The following is a 17,477-nucleotide window of genomic DNA, read 5'->3' as shown; positions in this document are numbered from 1 at the left end:
TTTCATTTAACATTTACATAAATATTTTTTTATGTATACATGAAATATTTTTGTAGTGTTTAAAATAGTTTTGATGATTTTTAGTTGATTAGTTGATGAGATGTAATATCGACTCAAAGCTAGTTATATGCCCATTCAGGTTTTAATATTGTTGAATTTAAAATTGCAAAAACTATTTTAATCACTAGAGGAGAGTACTCTATACATGAAAATTAGTTTTACAAGTGTAAATACAACAAAAACTTTTTACCCAAGATAGGCTAATTTCCCCTTTAAATTCAAGATGTGAATGTTTCATATTTATATTGTTATTTTATTTAGCAATAAAGAGAAGGGCTGTAGTATGCCAATTACACCTTCTTTTTACAAATAAAAAGATGTATTGCTTTCAATGAAAATCATATATTTCTCTACACCTACTATTTGCATAGAGAGAGTGGAATAAATTATTAACATATGACTACAGCCCTTGTCCTTAAAACCATACAACACAAATTATAATTAGACTGTTTAGGTAGGCCTTGTTAGTGAACGCATAGAAGGGAGCATGTGGGGTAAATAGTTTGTGCACAATAAAACTATGTCTTAACTCCTACACGGATTAACCTATCTATTAATAAATTTCTTTTGGGCCGCAAATGATAATTTTTTTAATTAACTTAATTTAAAAAAAGTTGTAATTTTTGGGGATTAGTAACGTTTTTCTTGATAATAGTTTCGTCGTGTATCCGCCGACACCACACTTTTTCTCATCTGTTGGCGCCTGACGGCGTCGCGCACTCACTTCGCTCGAGCGCTGGGGGCGCCCGTCGCTTCCCCAACCCCATACTAAAAGATTTTAAACTAATGTTTTTTTTTTATTTTTTTGTTTGGCGGAAATGATTAGTAAAAAAAGTATCGGACAATTCATAAACTTAAAGGAACTTTCGGGACTAAGGATAAAAAGTTGGGGTTACGTCACCTAAAAATTGTCCAGACTCAATAGATTGGCGCCTAACGGCGCCGCGCACTCACTTCGCTCGTATACCAAGTTGGGCCGTCTACAACGCGACCTAGAGGACAGTACCTAGCCAAACGCACCTAGTATTGTCCAACCCGATATAAAAATGAATGCTGAAAAACGTTAGTTTTTCACAACCAGAATTCAATTTTAAAAAGTAGAAAAAAATTTCCGCCTCGAAATATTAATTGTATAACAAAGAGGAAGGGGGCTATTCTAGACTTAACCCAAATAAACCTCATTACCGCACTAACAAATTTAGAAAAAAAGTAAATTTTCATTTTCACCCAAAAAAATGCATCGTGTTCAACACTGAATTCTGCATACTTTGGCGCAAAAAAAAATGAAGTACCTATTATTACCTTTGGCCCAATTGGATTGTTTCCTTGCAATTTCAGAATCGAAGCCCTTTGCCAACATTTTTTTTCTTGCAGCCATTCGATAATTTCGGCGGGATTACGCGATCCAATTCGAATAACGTAAAGAATTCACCTTCGTACATGCTTTTGTCCGTCGATTCATCAGTAGAATTGGCTGAAAAGTAACACGTGTGATAACTGAAACAAAGAGTTAAAACCGAAACAAACGGTTAGTAACAAGCCGCGGTGTAGGCGACGTTACTAAATTCGAAGAATTTACAAAACTTTAAAATTTAATTAAGAAATGAAATCTTCATTTGCGGCCACAATTAAAAATACCCTCGCTATCTACGTGATAAGGTCTACATTATCCGCAACATAAAAAACATGAGGCCGCTGTAGACTTAGGTTAATTAAGGATGAAATTTCGGATAGCTATTTAAAACTACTTCATTTTCTCCTCAGTTGGTGCTTGTTCATAAAACAAACTACTTGAAAGTATATTGTGTTGCCTGTTAATAATAGTGTTTCAGAAATGAAATCGACATTTACGTGATTGCCTACCAAATCTCCCCAATGTTGTAGACATTCGGGTAAAACTCATTTTAATTTTTTTGGGGACACTCTCTATTAGTACAGTTTAATGGTATGTGACGCTTAAAAAGACCAGGAAACTAAACATACATACACTTGGAATGTTTAAGGATAATTATGATGGCCCTTATTACTCACAGAAACTGAGGTTTTGTTTGCAACATGCTAAGCTCTATCGAATCGACTCCTAGTCAACATTAATATTTGTCTCGAATAAAAGTTTACTTACCTCCTTTGCTGTTTTCTAACCATCAAAATACGTAACTATACATTAAACTAGAAGATTTTACATGGTATCAGATTTTTTTCGAAGGACCTATAAAATTCTCCAAGATGTGAGTATTAATAGGGATTCCTTAAACTAATTATTTGGTTATTTTTTTTCCTATTTCCTTTCCTAGTGAAAGCAATCAGTCATTAATTTGTAAAAATACATTAGGTATTACATTTAACGTACTTTTAGCTTTCACAGCATGAAAGCTATGGATATCCTGGAAAGAGCAAAACGTTTTTGTTAATAAACAAGCACCCCCTAAAAATACTCAGAACTATGAGGAAAACAGAACAAGTATTTACTACCTTCACAGAGCACATGAGCCTATTCATTAATTTCAAGAAGAACTTAAGGTTACTGAGAATTAATTAAATTGTACTTGCCATTTACGAAACTGTGCCCTATTTTAGCGTGAACAATCACATTTAATTGTACCTAAAAATTTCTAAAAATAAATTAATCTTGCATCCAAAAAAGTTTCTAGAGCAATGGGACGTACCTAATCTCAACTTCTCAAATGTTCCTAGGATCTTTGCAGGTAATTTAATTGTAGTAACCACAGTGCTTCACCAAGCTCTACCGAGATATTTCTAGTCAGCTACTGGACTTAAGATGGGTTCTGACACTTCGGCTGCTAAATTACACTTTAGCAAGCCTTTTGAGGTTAACTTCCCAAGCCGCACAGATTTGTCTAAGATTTCCCTCGGTACCAGAGGTGAGGTGGTCAGGTTTACCGATGGGTCTAAGGCCAATTCTAATACAGGCGCGGGGATGATTTTTCCAAACATGCTACCATTTTTCTAGCAGAAATTGCTGCTATTTGCTTCTGCACTGACTATTGTCTGAAAAAGAAGCATCGCGGGGAGGTTATCGAAATCTATTCGGATAGTCATGTCGCTCTTAATGCTCTTAACCAGTCTAGTATCACTTCTAAACTGGTTCTTAGCTGTTTCGATCTCCTTTTTTTTCTTGGGACGCACAATAAAGTTTAACTTTATTAGATACTTAAAGGCTGACGCGTAGGATAGGGAGGGTGCAAAGGCTGTGTTTAATGGGCCAGAACCTGTTCTACCCATTCCCCGTGGCCTGGTACGCAGCCTGGTCTCCAAGTATATGTCGGGATTGTCAACTTAAGCTTTGGCTTGAGATGGATGGTCAAAGGCAGGCCAAACAGTTTATCCTAAGCCCTTCTAGGCCAAGAGCAAAAGAGTGACTCTCACTCCCTAAGACTACTATAAGATTGGTAATTGGCCTACTTTAAGGCCATTGCCAATTTAACACACTTAAATCATATTGAAGTCAGTAATGACCCAATTTATACGGCATGTCTAGCTGAAGAGGAAACTGCCTCTCATATTCTTGGTAGATGTGATCACTATGTGATTACTCAAAGGTTTGAGCGTATGCACGGGTTGGAGACGCATGACTTCTTCAACATCCCGGCCAAGCGGAATCTTAGCTTTGTCAGAAATAGGACTTTTTACTTTAAGTCACAGGTTGGGGGTTGCACAATGGACCTAGGGTTGAAATGCACAGCTTTCCACCCCTTTTATTAATAATAATAATAATAACCACAGTGCTTATAAATATCAATTAATTGTTATAGCAGGGATGGCACCAAAATAGATCATTTATTAGTGCTAAGTTTAACACAAAAAAGTAAGAGGAGACCAACATTTAGGGGAAGCTAAGCTTTATTAGGAAGGCAAACACGGTACTTTGGCCTATTGGCCTTCTGGGCGTATACAAAACTTAAAACAAAAAGAATTTCAAAAGTTAAAATGCTTAAATAAAAGCGCGAGACTTTACAACGCAACGGCAAAGACGCTATAAAATACTAAAACAAGACTGTCATTAAAGGGGTAAGTTTGACAAAGGATTAGGGAGTAAAAAGGGGGAAGAAAACATCAAATGCATGCAAACAAAATCCAAAAAACCAACGAAAGAGACGGAAATCGACCAATGTCAAACATGGGCGGGAAAAACACTAATAATAATAATAATAAAATGGCTTTATTGGGATCATCTTTTAAGCTTGCACTTATTTACAAAAGAGTCCAGATTCAGGTTTAAGTTAAATTAAATTAAAAGAGTCAAACAGATAATTACCTGGAGTCAACAAGTAGAATGTCGGAAAATACATAGGAGAGCGCAATTCTTTTCTTACGTACTTTTTAAGTTCAGTTTTAATTTTTGGTAGAGAGTCAATTCTCTTTAAATTACAGGGCATCTCGTTCCACCGCTTGATTCCTCTTTCTTTTACACTGGTATTTTTTATATTTTTACAATGTTTGTCAACATAGAAATTTAGTTCCGAACCTCTAGTCTTAGTATTTAAATTAATTCCTATGAACCAGTTTATCACATATTGAGGGGATTTTTTATTTTTTATTTTATGCATGAAAATTAGTTAAACATAACCGATCTGTTTAGCTTCAGTCAGGGAGGAGTATTTAGATTTTTTGGCAATGAACTTGGCCACCTTATTTATTACCGCCTCCAACTTTCCAAGTTCATTCTTACTTGCGTTTGCAAAAAAAATTCGTTGGCATAATCTAGAACAGGCTTTATGATGGCGTTATAGAGAATCTTGAGGGTTTCAGAATTGAGATGAAATTGTAGTGGTCTCAGCAACCACATTCTCGTTTTAGTTTTGTTTATAGTGTAAGATATGTGTTTATGCCATGCTAAGTCCTCATCAATCCATAGACCTAAGTACTTCATAGCAGTAGTCCTCCCAATTGTGCCGACTGAGATATTCGGTATTCCCTGCGCTTCAATCTTCTTATTTCTATTTTGCGAGAAGATCATAAACCTCGTCTTCTTCCTGTTGAGACAAAGTCGTTTTGTAGTTAGCATAGTAGTCAAATTTTCGATATCCTCCTCCATATTTTAAATGGCAACATTTAGGATTTCATTAGTAGTGGTAATAGCATGGTCATCAGCATACATATATATTAAATAGTACCGGTCCAAGGACACTTCCCTGTGGTACACCATGTTTCACCAGCTGTGAAATTGATAGATGTCCATTATAAGATACTATTTTTCGTCGTTCTTCAAGGTACGAAGCTAGTCAATCCAGCTCTTTCTCTTGTATACCAACTTCGTTTTATTGTCTCGAGTAAAATATCATGTTGCACAGTATTGAAAGCTTTAGATAAATCTATGAAGGTAGCTATGACGTATTTTCCTTTATCCAAGTTCGATATAATTGTTTCATAGAGATTGAAGATTGAAGTAGTAGTTGAATGGCCAGGCCGAAAGCCTGACTGACCGATATATAAGGCATTATTTTGATCTAGGTGTTGGGAGATATCATTATTTGCCACCTTTTCACAGATCACAGAGAGGCTGGCCAGGACTGTAAGCGGTCTATGGTTATCTGGAATATCCTTAGGTCCTTCTTTATAGGCCGAGATAATTTTGCCAGTTTTCTAGGTTTGAGGAAAGACTCCCATTGTGAAAGAGAGATTAATTATTTTAGCAACAGTCTCTGAGATTATTGTTGCCAAACTATATATGATTTTTGGAGATATGTCGTCATGTCCGGAAACCTTATTCACGCTGATTTTCTTCAACAGTTTCAATATTTGATCTTCCGTTACTTGCGTAAAGCTATTTAGAACCGCTTTATCCCAATTTACTTGATTGCTAGTTTCTGCTGATTTATTTTGTGGTATTTGAAGGTTTAAAATGAGTTTGTCCGCCACACTCAGAAAGTGCTCATTAAAGCATTCCTCTATTTCTTGTGGGCTTTCATATAGCCTACCATTGTGAGTTTTACTTGTAATTGTCTCTGTTTTCCCTGATTTTATATAGGGTTTTATTGAGTTCCATAGCTGTTTTGAGGTTTTATTATCAGTTAGTTCTGATTTGAAATATTCGTTTTTAGCTTTCTTAATTAGATCCGTGACTTTATTACGTTGACTTTTATAATGTTCTTCATAATGTAGACAGTATTGCACATTACTTCCAGTCTGAGCTTTAGTTTTGTATATCTCTAATGTGCATTTCATGCTTCACCTGTGAGGTCAGCCATGGGGTGCTTTTAAGAGGGACATGTTTTCTTTGATACGGTGCGTGATAGTCACCTGTTGGAGCATTGTGATTCCCTTATTCGGATCTGTCATACTTTTTCCTCTTTCTTTTAGCTCATTCTGTACCGTAATGACGAAGTCTTCAATTTTCATTTTCCTTTAATTTCAGACCAGATGTTCTTGTTTTTTAATTTTGGGACACGATTTCCTCCTAATTAGGCTTAAAACGCTATGGTCAGAGATTCCCGTATGAAAAACGTTGATATCTCCTATCTGGAGAATTCACATAGGCATGGTCTAAGAGGGTTTGACTGCCAGTTGTTACTCTGGTAGGGTTTTTAATTACTTGTTTAAAGTACATTAAAGTGTTTAGTAAGAGCTTTGTTTTAGTCGCAATCGGTTGTGCCATTATATTGCAATTCGTGTCGCCCATTAATATAATTTCTGTATTCTGTTTATTTGTTACACTATCAAGTTGATATTTTATTTCATCCATGGATATTGGGGGGATATATATAAATCCAATTACTAACGCACGTGAGCTCTTATATTTCACCACAGTCCATATAGTTTCCATATCTAGATTTCTAGTATTTTTATTTGGGACATTCACGACATTGAGAGGAATTTTGTTTCTGTAATATATTGCGTTATTTTGGAAAGTTGGTGGTCTTCATTAATTAGCAGATCCATCCCACAGTTGTGACAAGTCAGATCAGTTTCTTACCTAGATTTTGATTTGGTTACACATGTCCAGTGTTTATGTTGAAAAAATTTGCAAAATTTCTTTTTATACTGATCAAATAGTTGATTATTTGAAGTGGTCAAAAATTCAAATACTTTGCAAAATTGATTGAACCACCGCTGGTACTGCTTAGTCAGCTGTTGAATTTTGGTGTTCTGATATTTCAGAAAATAGCAAAGTAAACAAGATTGGCAATTTTTTGATTTTTTAAAAAAAAATTAAATCAATTTGTTTTATTTAAATCTGATTTTTATTGATTTTTTGATTTTAATTACAATTTCAAAGTTTTATATAATTTAGTATCATAATTTTACCTAAAAAATTTTTTTAATTTTTAAAGACTTAATCTATTTATATGTATAATGAATTTATTAAATTTAAAGGGCAACGCAAGTGAGCTGGCATTTGTGTGCCTATGTATGCAAAGTGCGAAATTAACGGTAAACTCTTCATGGTCTCGCCAGTATCAAGTGGGGGTGGAGGGGGTTAAAAAGCACCATGCTTTTTCTTTTTTTGCCACAGAGCTTGCGTTGCCTTTAAGCTAATAATCATATATAAAAGTTTTGAATTTTTAAAACCTATTTTGGTACTTTACAAAATAAATTCGGCGGAATCTCCACCCACAGGTAGTATCCAATGCAACATTAGGGGGGAAGTACAAGAAAGACTATATTTAAACCTAAATTATAGCAATTGGTGAGGTTTTTCTTTTTCAAAAATAATATCTAAAAATTGGTTTAAATCACGATCATAGAAAAGTGGTCCCCTTTGGAAACTACATTTTATGCCCAATATGAATCAGTGGAATGAACAACCCCTCTTGGGCCTAGCTTTTACTATACTAATTGAAATTAAGACCCTTCTTTGACAGGTTTTTGGCTACACCACTGATTTCGATAGTTCTCTGGTACCACTATGTATATAAAACTAGTAATTTATTTAAAACACCAACAGTTTATTTAGAAAGTATCTACAGTTATAAATATGAAAATTACTTGAATAAATACATTTAAATAAATAAACAGAGTACTGAAAATGATATTTCTTAAATAACTTTAAACATTTTTCTAAGATTTTAAAGTAGTGTTTTAAGAAAAACAATGCTTTCAATTAACTTATACCTCTTAAGGAAATAATTTTTAATACAATATTTGGTCATGGCGCAATAAAATGATTCTCAAAATAATTAATTTAAAGATTAAATAATAAACTTAAAAGGTAGAGAGTTTAATTAGGTCAAAATTGGGTTTACTAATTTTTTATAAATTTAAAATAATGGTTTCAGGACAATTAAAGTTTGTGTAAATTTTTCATTCTTGGGACGAATCCATGTCATTGTAATTATCAGGTACATTTCCTATACTGTGGTGGAAGAATTTTATGGGATTGGTGGCTTTTACAGCATAGATGAGCAGCAAGTTAAATTTAAATAAAACATTTTGCTCTTTATTTAAGGATCAACTTAGTAAATTTTGCCATTTAACCACAACCCGCTAGGTTTAATGATGAAACACCTTAGTTGATATGGGTTACAGAGGCATAGCCAGGGGTGCACCAAAACTTATGTACAAATCTCTTTTAAATTTTTTCAAAATTCTGGCCACGCCACTGACAAAATTTCATACTTGATATGGGATAATGATCATATTGAGGAGTGTTATCAGTTTATGTTAATTCATTCTTGGTGTTATTGATTTGTAATCTTGATTATAGTGTTATTTTCCTAGGTGAGCACTAAAACCCAATGTAAACCTGATAAAAATTTTACACGTAAGATTTTATTACAGTAGGTTTTACAAGATTAAAATTTTTTCTTATGGGTCATACTACCCTATATGATGCATATTAGATCTTAAAAGATTCCTCCAGCCATGTAAGAGGAAGAATATGCGTACATTTAATCAATTAAATAATTTGCACTAATATAGAAAATGTATGACAGTGTTTAAGGTAAGCGTTGTAAAAGTAGTGGAAAGCTGATAGAACACTAAGGTAAGCACGGTTATACCAATAATAAGCATATAATGTAATCAGTTTTCCATATAAAAAGTGAATAAATATAATTTTGAAGTTACAACATATTTAAAAAAAATTACTGCGAGTTGAAAAATTTTACATCATGATTTTAGGATTTTTAAGGTGGTCTCAAGATTTCTAAAATAGTTAAGTCAAAAGGACCAATTTTGGATAGGGGCTTAATTTTGACACCTCTCTGCAGGGTATGCGATGCAGGTGGGTCCATTTAAGGAGCATCTGAAAGATTCTGCAAAAAAAAGGGCAACACAAAACAGTGTTCTTCCACAAAATACACTCAAAAGGTTTTCTCTCAGTTAGAAAAAGATACGCAGCTTCAACTAGGACATTTCAACCTGAAAATTCATCAAAGCTGGAGTTAGTTCAGATAATTAATATAGTTTCGGAAAATACGTCATATATCCGGTATAAAGTAGTATTACTTACAAATAATTAATATGCTGGCGCATTAAAAAAACGTTTTTTAAGCAATTACCAGTTTCCCATGGATTTCCCGCTATTAATTTGGGAGAGTATAGACTAGTTTTTACACATTAGTGAAAAATAGAGTACAAACGTTTTTAGGTTAATTTCTTTAGCCGTTCAAAACATAAGCCTACGGTTATTTCTATTCTAAATGTTTAAAAGGCACAATTTTTCCATGAACCAACAAATTAAAGCTTATCTAAAAGTTTTTTAACAAAACTTCTCAAGACGTCATAAGCATTATCTACATTGTCATTAACTATAACCAAGTCAAAATTCCCTTCTTTAACTCCGTACAAAATTTCTTCCCTTGCATGTGATAACCGTGTTTGGATTGCCTCTTCCAAATCTGTACGTCTCTCGCGTAATCTGTTTTCGAGAATACTTAAATCCGGTGGTTGAATAAAAATAAAATATGGGTTCAAATGAGTTTTCTTTACTTGCTTCACTCCTTCAATCTCTATGTCTAATATACATAAACAACCTTGTTTTTCAACATCAAATATGGCTTTTTTAGTTGTCCCGTAAGTGTTTCCAGAGTATACAGCAGTTTCAATGAAATCACCATTTCGCATTTTACTTTCCATGGTACTTTGATCGACAAAATAGTAGTCTTTCCCATTGATTTCTCCTGGTCGAGGCTCTCTCGTCGTGTGAGATACGCAAAATCCTACTGAATTGCCAAATTCTTCCAAAATTCGCTTGAGTAATGTGCTTTTTCCGCTACCAGATGGTCCACAAATCACCAATGGCCTCAAATTATGAGATAATGACGACATTATGCTCCGAGCACGGGTACGTATTTTGGTTTAGGGACTATATTTTAAAAATTCCGCCAGAGCACCACGTTGTGGATAAAGGTGTTGCCAATCTAAAAAAAAAAATTGCCTAATTCACTGCCTCCTATATATTATCAAATATAGGAGGCACTGCCTAATTTGCGCACGCATTGGAAATCATGCAAGTTCAAAATTAAATTATAATAATATTAAAAATAAAATACTATTAAAATCAGAAGTGAAAATATTTAAATTGAACGTTCCTATAAGAGTGATTGTGGTACATTATATTCTGGAACCACACTACTTTTGTATCTAATCTGAAGTCTGTATACAAGTCGGCAACGGCTTCACAGATGTTTATTGTTCAAATAAATAAATAAAATAAATTAATGCTTTTGTCGTATTAAAGTTTTTCGCCTTGAAGGCCTATCGGCCGAAGTACCGCATATTTTTCCCAATAAAGCTTAGTTTACTCCCCCACATCTTGGTCTCTTTACTTGTTCGCGTTTTTACTCTTAATGCTTTTGTGATTCGAAGTCTTATTTCCAGGGTCGTTAATTTCAATCTAGTCTATTATTTCACTCGCCTAGTGAAAATAGACTTACGGCTATTGGCATATCGCTGGGTTTTTATGTGAAAATAGACACCGACGTTTTTCGCTCATTTTCTAGTAAAATCTTGTGTTGTCTTTTTTTAGACAGTTTTATTAAGATTACCATTCTGCGAGTGATTAAAAATTGCGTGTTCTTCTATTAAAAAATGGACCGAACTCAATAAATGGTTAAATAGTAGAAAAGTCAAATAATGTTTTAGTAACTAAATTTATGTGGATAAAATATGACAAAGTCTGAAAAGTAAAGCAGGCCAAGGCTTAATGTTGGTTACAAGTTACGCGCTCCTATTGGATGTTTCGGAGAAGTTGATTTAAAGAAATCATTCTGGTAGTAGATGTTTCAATATTTTTCCAAGGAAGAAGATTTCAACTAAATTTTATTTACTCTACAATTGAGATGATTATGCCAAGGTCAAGTCCCTAGTGAAATGATTTAGGCCATGTAAAATGGTGTGCGTTGATAAAATTGAATGGTATACATTATGGATTTGTTGTTATAAACGTCCTATTGTGAATACAATACTCGTTGAGTGATATCCTCTTGCTCGGTGTGACAGGAACTTTAGTACAGAATAATGAATGTTACTGCAACTATGCAAAATCATGACCCAAGCGTGTTTCCTAGATCAGGTAAGCTATTTTGAAGTTTTTTCTTTTAAATTTAGTTAGTTATAAATAAGTATATACTTGTACCATCTATAAGTATTCTTACGCTATGTAGTATTGTCAGAATTTATTTTCTTTAATTCAATATACATTATACAAGGGGCTTTCTTGGGTCTCACCCTCTTTGGCTGAAGTCTCTTAGCTTTGACTTTTTTCCGGCACAAGTTTCAGCTCAGGGGTAAAGCAGGCTAACCATATAACCAACACAGTAAGCAATTATAAAAAATTATTAGTATGTATGAAAACAATTGGTAATTGGTAAACAGTAAGGTGAATAGGCTAGACTGCTGCTATTTGACCCTTTCTGTTAATTTCACTGCCTTGGACCTCTTCCACAACAAATTCCGTGCTACGAGCCAGTCAACTAACTAGGTTATCTTCTATTAATATTAAGTTAACATCTCATAATTTTCATAAAGGCCACTGATTTTATTAAAATTCTGCTTGAACTTGAAATTCCAAGATTTAGAGCTACTAGATGTAATGCGATGTTTGGAGACCTAGTACTGTTCCACAACACATCAATTTTCTATTAAAGCTAAATGAATTTAATCTAAGATCATTTACATGTAAATGGTCTTAGATTTAATTTTTAACAGATTTGATTACCTGTTTTAAATCCAAACAAAAATTAAACTTTGAAAGTTCAAATTTGACAGACACGCGAGACCATAGTTTTGAATTTTAAATCAATGGTAATTGGAAAAGAGCAACCACGTGAGAAACAATTTGTTTTGGTGGCCAAGTCACAATTTTAATAATCAGTCTTTGTATATTATAACAATTTATTTTAATGAATTGCTTAATCCCTAAATATTAAAATTGGATATTCGAAATTTATTTGGAGTTATTGCCAGCTGTAATAACTCTTAAAATAAAGATTCTACACAATAAACCGGAAAATGATTATCAATAACTTTATTTGACTTTTGTGATTTCGTATGTAAATAGCCGCAGTCTTACTAATATGACTTCATGAAATGCGTTTTCATTTATCCTGTTAGATATGACACCTCTACGACAGGGTGTGAACCTTCCTTGTTCTCTTTGTATTGTTTAATCTTTTATATATTGCTACACACTCTGTAAATCAATGTACAAGCCTTGTTGCTTCAACTCTTCTAAAGGTTAGCACCCCTTTTCAATGCCCTCAATAATTTTACATACTCTGACGAATTCTTGGCTACACCATTGCACACTGAAAGTTTGGACTGTTTGTAAATCTACCACATCCATTCCCATCGGGTTTCATGACCGTGCTTCCCCCATTGTCTGCACGAAGGATTCCTATAGAGTAAGAGTAGTAACAGTGTGACGTCACGCAACGTCACCCAAACTTTTTTCCACAGAGAAAAAACGCACCTGAAATGGCAGCCATGACCAAAGGCCCAAAGCCACGAAGTGATATGAAGCTATACCCTGTCTTAGTTAAATTTCGTATCAGTACAGTAAATTTACATAGATTAGTAAATTCTGGCAATACTACTAGTGCAGAGGTAATTTTCAATAAAAAATTTGCGATCGCGAAAGGGTAATCGTAGGAAAGTAATTGTTTGGCCCAATGGGGTATTTTTGCTAGTATTTGGAATGGACTCAATGTCGCACTCATCTTGCGACGGGGAAAAAACTGACATTGGAGTGTATTAGTTACAGGTTTTATTTAAAATGCTAATAAAAATAATATGATTTAATCTTAAGTCCTAATAATATTCAGTTAGTCATAAAACAATAGCGAAAATACTCTCGACTCTACCGAAAAAAACAATTATCCAGCACCAGTAGTACGTCTCGGCATGGCTCCCTGCACGAGCTTGCTCCAGGACCTACAAATGTGAGAAATTCACCGGAAATTTTGTGAAAATCAGTATATTTGTGAGACTGAAATTTAAATGCTCCAGTTTGTAATAGTAAAACTAGAAATCAAATATATTGAAAGTTTTTACCTCTAACCATTCATTTATTATTATGGAAATTTGGGAAGAATGGTTAGGGGAAACCTGGAAATTTAATCCGATGTTTTTATGAAGTATGTCACTATGACAACAAGCGTTTTTACCAATTTAACCCCATGGAATACACTTAAAAATAAGATGGTAAAAGTAAATATTAACACCGTTGATTGTTCAAAGAACTTATATAATTGGCGCTCTCGAACCCCATTCTACATAGTTTGCACCTAGGAGCAACAAACACAAGGAGAACGCAGCTTGCCTTTAAACACGCTATAGCAGAGTTAAGTACAAATTTCATTGGACTAGCCTTTACCCTTTACGCTTAACGTTTTACGGAAAGGGGGGAAGACTATTGACGGATTTTGACATGACGTTTTAGCGCGCGACACTACAGGTACATGTCACAGGTACATGTCTTGGGCACAGCCTTCTTGCGTGCTTTTTTGACCATAACATGTAGAGGTATTTTCACGCGCAAAATGAATTTTAAAAGCCGTCAATTTCTGAATTTTCCCCTTCAGACGGCAGCAGGCGCTTAAGCGTCTACCCAATGAAAACTGTACACAAGAAAATCCACGACTTTTGATGGGTTGCGTTCTCCTTGTGTGGGGTGCTGTGTTTGTTGCTCCTAGGTTTGCATCTAAGAGAGCGGTCTATGGACTTCATGGAAACCAGGAGTGGAGATAAAAAATTCAAACAATTTCGCGCGTAGCCATTTTGTTGATAATGTCATTGAAGCGACAAAAAGTACGGAAATCAAATTTTTAAATTAATATCGTTATGGGCCCTAAAAAAACGAGATAGGATTTTAAATCCGGGTCATTTAAATAAAATAGCAAAAGACGATAGGAATATCTACGGAAAGAAGTTGGCAAAGTTTATCAAATTAGGCCTTTGTGGTGATCCCTTTTACAATTATCTTCGGTATCGTATAAAATAATAATAATAATAATAATCAGCTAGGCTAATAACCCAAGGCACCACCTTAGGCCAAAGTCATCAAGCGACTTTCAAAGCCATTAATTCAGGTGGCCGGGTTACAATGCGTAGGAGGGGGGTGGCAAGCCCTTCGTGCCACGCGAGCCAACAGCTCCCTACACTAACTATTTCCGTTAACCTCAACAAGTTTTTATGGAAGGGGAAACCCCTTAAACCAGTGGGGAGAGAACTTGCAAACTCAACGCAAGAGGAAATGATAATTTTCGGTCTCCATTACTAATTGAACTACCCGAACAATTTTTAACAAGGCAAGTTAACCATTTTTAACGTGAAACTAAATTCGTAATCATTTGAAAATAATTAAAATCCGCCAACAGACGATTGAAACTGTTAACCCTCGCGTTTTACTCAGAAATCTACACCAGCAAAATGGCGGCATTGTACGGTTCATTCTTGCTCAAATTACATATTTATTCTTGATGCATATATCTATACCTGGAACTGCGTAAGGATGCAAACTATGTATAATCATTACTGACATCGAAATCATTAAAATTATTTTAATTTTTGGTGGATACATATTTACATCTTAAGTTCTGATTTTTAATCGCCAAACGTTCTGGGATTTGCGGAGTACGGTAAGAAGAGTATAACCCTATGACGTCATTTTACTCCGATTCGGTCGGTGGTAGAGAATAGTTAGAGTCGGGGTAGAAAGGTGTTCCCAAAATGGATGCCTGTGGTTTTTTAATAACAGGGTTGCCACAGGTCAGGGAATTTGAAATAAGGCCTACAAAGTCAGGAATTTCCAGAATTTGTGAAAGGTCGGGGAATTTAAACTATAACCTACTTTAAATTAAAACATTAAAATCTGATAAAAGCAAAATATAAATTTCCAAAATGACAAATTTTGACCTTAAAAAAGGTCGGGTAATTTGAAAATAAATTTTTTTTCTGGCAAAATTTTAATAAGTAGACGATTTTATTAGCTCAGAGTTGCCCCGGTACCTGAAAAACCTGGAACTCATAGAAAAGTCAGGGAATTTGAATATGGGTATAAAAAGTCAGGGAATTTTAAAAATGTGTCTAAAAATCAGGGAATTTGAATATGGGTATAAGAGTCAAGGAATTTTAAAAATTAGTCTAAAAATTAAGGAAAAGTCGGGGAATTCTAAAAATTTTACCAAAAATCAGGGAATTTTAAAAATTAGTCTCAAAATCAGGGAATTTTAAAAATTGGTCTAAAAATCAGGGAAAGTCAGGGAATTTTAAAAATTGGTCTAAAAATTAGGGAAAATCAGGGAATTTTGAAAATTGTTCTAAAAATCAGGGAAAGTCAGGGAATTTTAAAAATTAGTCTCAAAATCATCGAATTTTAAAAATTGGTCTAAAAATCAGGGAAAAGACAGGGAATTTTAAAAATCAGGGAAATGTCAGTGAATTTTTAAAATTTGTCTAAATGTCAAGGAATTTAATTTTGGTTGGAAATAGGAAACTTTTTCTAAAATATAGTTTAAAAGTAATACAATCTTTGCACAAAATAAGTCAGGGAAAATCTCCGGAGATGGTCAGGGAAAACCTGGAAAAGTCAGCGAATTTGATTGTGAAAAAACTGTGGCAACGCTGTAGTTTACACTCTTTACTGTCACTTTTGATTTTGAGGAGAAGAATGAGTATCCGGAACAAGCGAATGGTTTACGTGGCCGAGTAAATCTCATCCCCGGAACAGGCGAAGAAAACGTTTTAGGGGAAAAAGAGTAAACTTTTAGTTCAAGAACAAGCGAAAGGGATCCACCTATTAATAAATGGAACGAAAGGGGTACACCTTTTACGCTAATTAAACTATTCGCTTGTTCTGGTGGAGGGAATTATTTTACACCGTGAACTATTTGTCAAGGTCAGAGTATTGGGGCTACACTTTTTACTCTTACTCAAAAGCGGGAGTAAAGAGAGTGAACTGATAAAATCGTCTGCTTATCCATGACTAAAATTATTCACTACTTATAGAATCGGAGTAAAATGACGTCATAGGGCTACTCTTCTTACCCCACTCCGTAATAAGCGAAAAGAAACCACCACCCGAAAAATCGAAAGCTATATAACAATTAAGTATGCAGAAGATAGAAAACTGAAAAATAATTATAAACTTATACTCTTACGAAATAAAATGACGACTGAAAAATAGCCCGTCTTTTTTAACTCTTCGGAAGTCATTCGTACGAGTGGGGGTACTCGTATTGAAGTCGTCGGTTCATAGGGGTCGCGACGAGTAACCTGGCCCGGCGTTTTCGTGAGAAATATGCCCGATGGGAAGGACCTTCGCTCGAAAGAGGGCTATCGTAATTTGTCCCTCGTGCAGCGGAAGGGGGAAGGGGCTGTTTTGTCGAATGGCAGCTGTTAAGGTGCTTTCGCGCGCCTCGCCGTCATGACCGGAAGTATTTTTTCCACGCTGAGCAGTGACAGGTGATAAAATTACGTTGGGCCTTTGCTACTATTCTTCCTGTCCCGGCAACGGACGCGCATACCGTTGCCTACTCTTCCATTCTAAAGGCACGCCGGTTTAACTAGTTTCAAAGTTGCTCTTTTTGACGATTATATTAAACTTTTCCGAGTTTCGTTACAGTTCGAAAATTCGTGTAAATAACGCGGTATTTTTGCTAATACGTGTTGTTAGTTTCACCGTACTGTTTAAAATGCGAACGTACGCGTTTTTGTGTAAGTAGCTCGTACATTGACTTTATGAAACGTTGTCGCGTGTTTTTGTGACTAATGAAATTTTTTCGTATTGTTATTTTACTTAATTAAACGCTGTCGCATTTTGTGAAAGGTTGTGTATTTTTGTTATTTATAGAAACGCTGTCGCGATTTCGTTATTTTATAAAACTGTGGCACACATTTTTGTGACTATTTTGTGACTGAGATTTTGGAAAGTGTGTGAAAAAATCGCTAGTCTAGTTACTCCGAAATATTAATAAACGCGTCTCAATAAATACAACTCATATACGTGTATTGGA

At 34.7% G+C, this 17,477-nt stretch overlaps 2 protein-coding genes across 2 annotated transcripts in view; one reads left to right on the top strand and one right to left on the bottom strand.

Annotated features, from left to right (window-relative positions):
• Nucleotides 1–9,759: 9,759 nt before the first annotated feature.
• On the bottom strand, nt 9,760–10,377 carry LOC149968876 (guanylate kinase-like). Its single transcript, XM_090173606.1, has 2 exons — nt 9,996–10,377; nt 9,760–9,895 (listed from the first exon to the last, which is right to left on the bottom strand). The coding sequence occupies exons 1-2, from the start codon at nt 10,288–10,290 to the stop codon at nt 9,771–9,773; spliced, it is 420 nt and encodes a 139-aa protein (XP_090029732.1). The 5' UTR covers nt 10,291–10,377; the 3' UTR covers nt 9,760–9,770.
• Nucleotides 10,378–10,910: 533 nt separating this feature from the next.
• step (cytohesin steppke) overlaps nt 10,911–17,477 on the top strand; it is an 88,034-nt gene continuing 81,467 nt past the window's right edge. The window contains exon 1 of the mRNA XM_090155015.1: nt 10,911–11,536. Coding sequence (XP_090011141.1) covers nt 11,482–11,536 — 55 coding nt within the window. The 5' untranslated portion in view covers nt 10,911–11,481. The remainder of the gene's footprint in view (nt 11,537–17,477) is intronic.

This window comes from Leiobunum rupestre, chromosome 1 (genome assembly GCF_980474605.1).
Source record: "Leiobunum rupestre chromosome 1, qqLeiRupe1.1.hap1, whole genome shotgun sequence".
Classification (NCBI taxonomy): Eukaryota; Metazoa; Arthropoda; class Arachnida; order Opiliones; family Sclerosomatidae; genus Leiobunum; species Leiobunum rupestre.
Note: the sequence above shows the minus strand (reverse complement) of the source record. Positions and strands in the feature narration are given on the sequence as shown.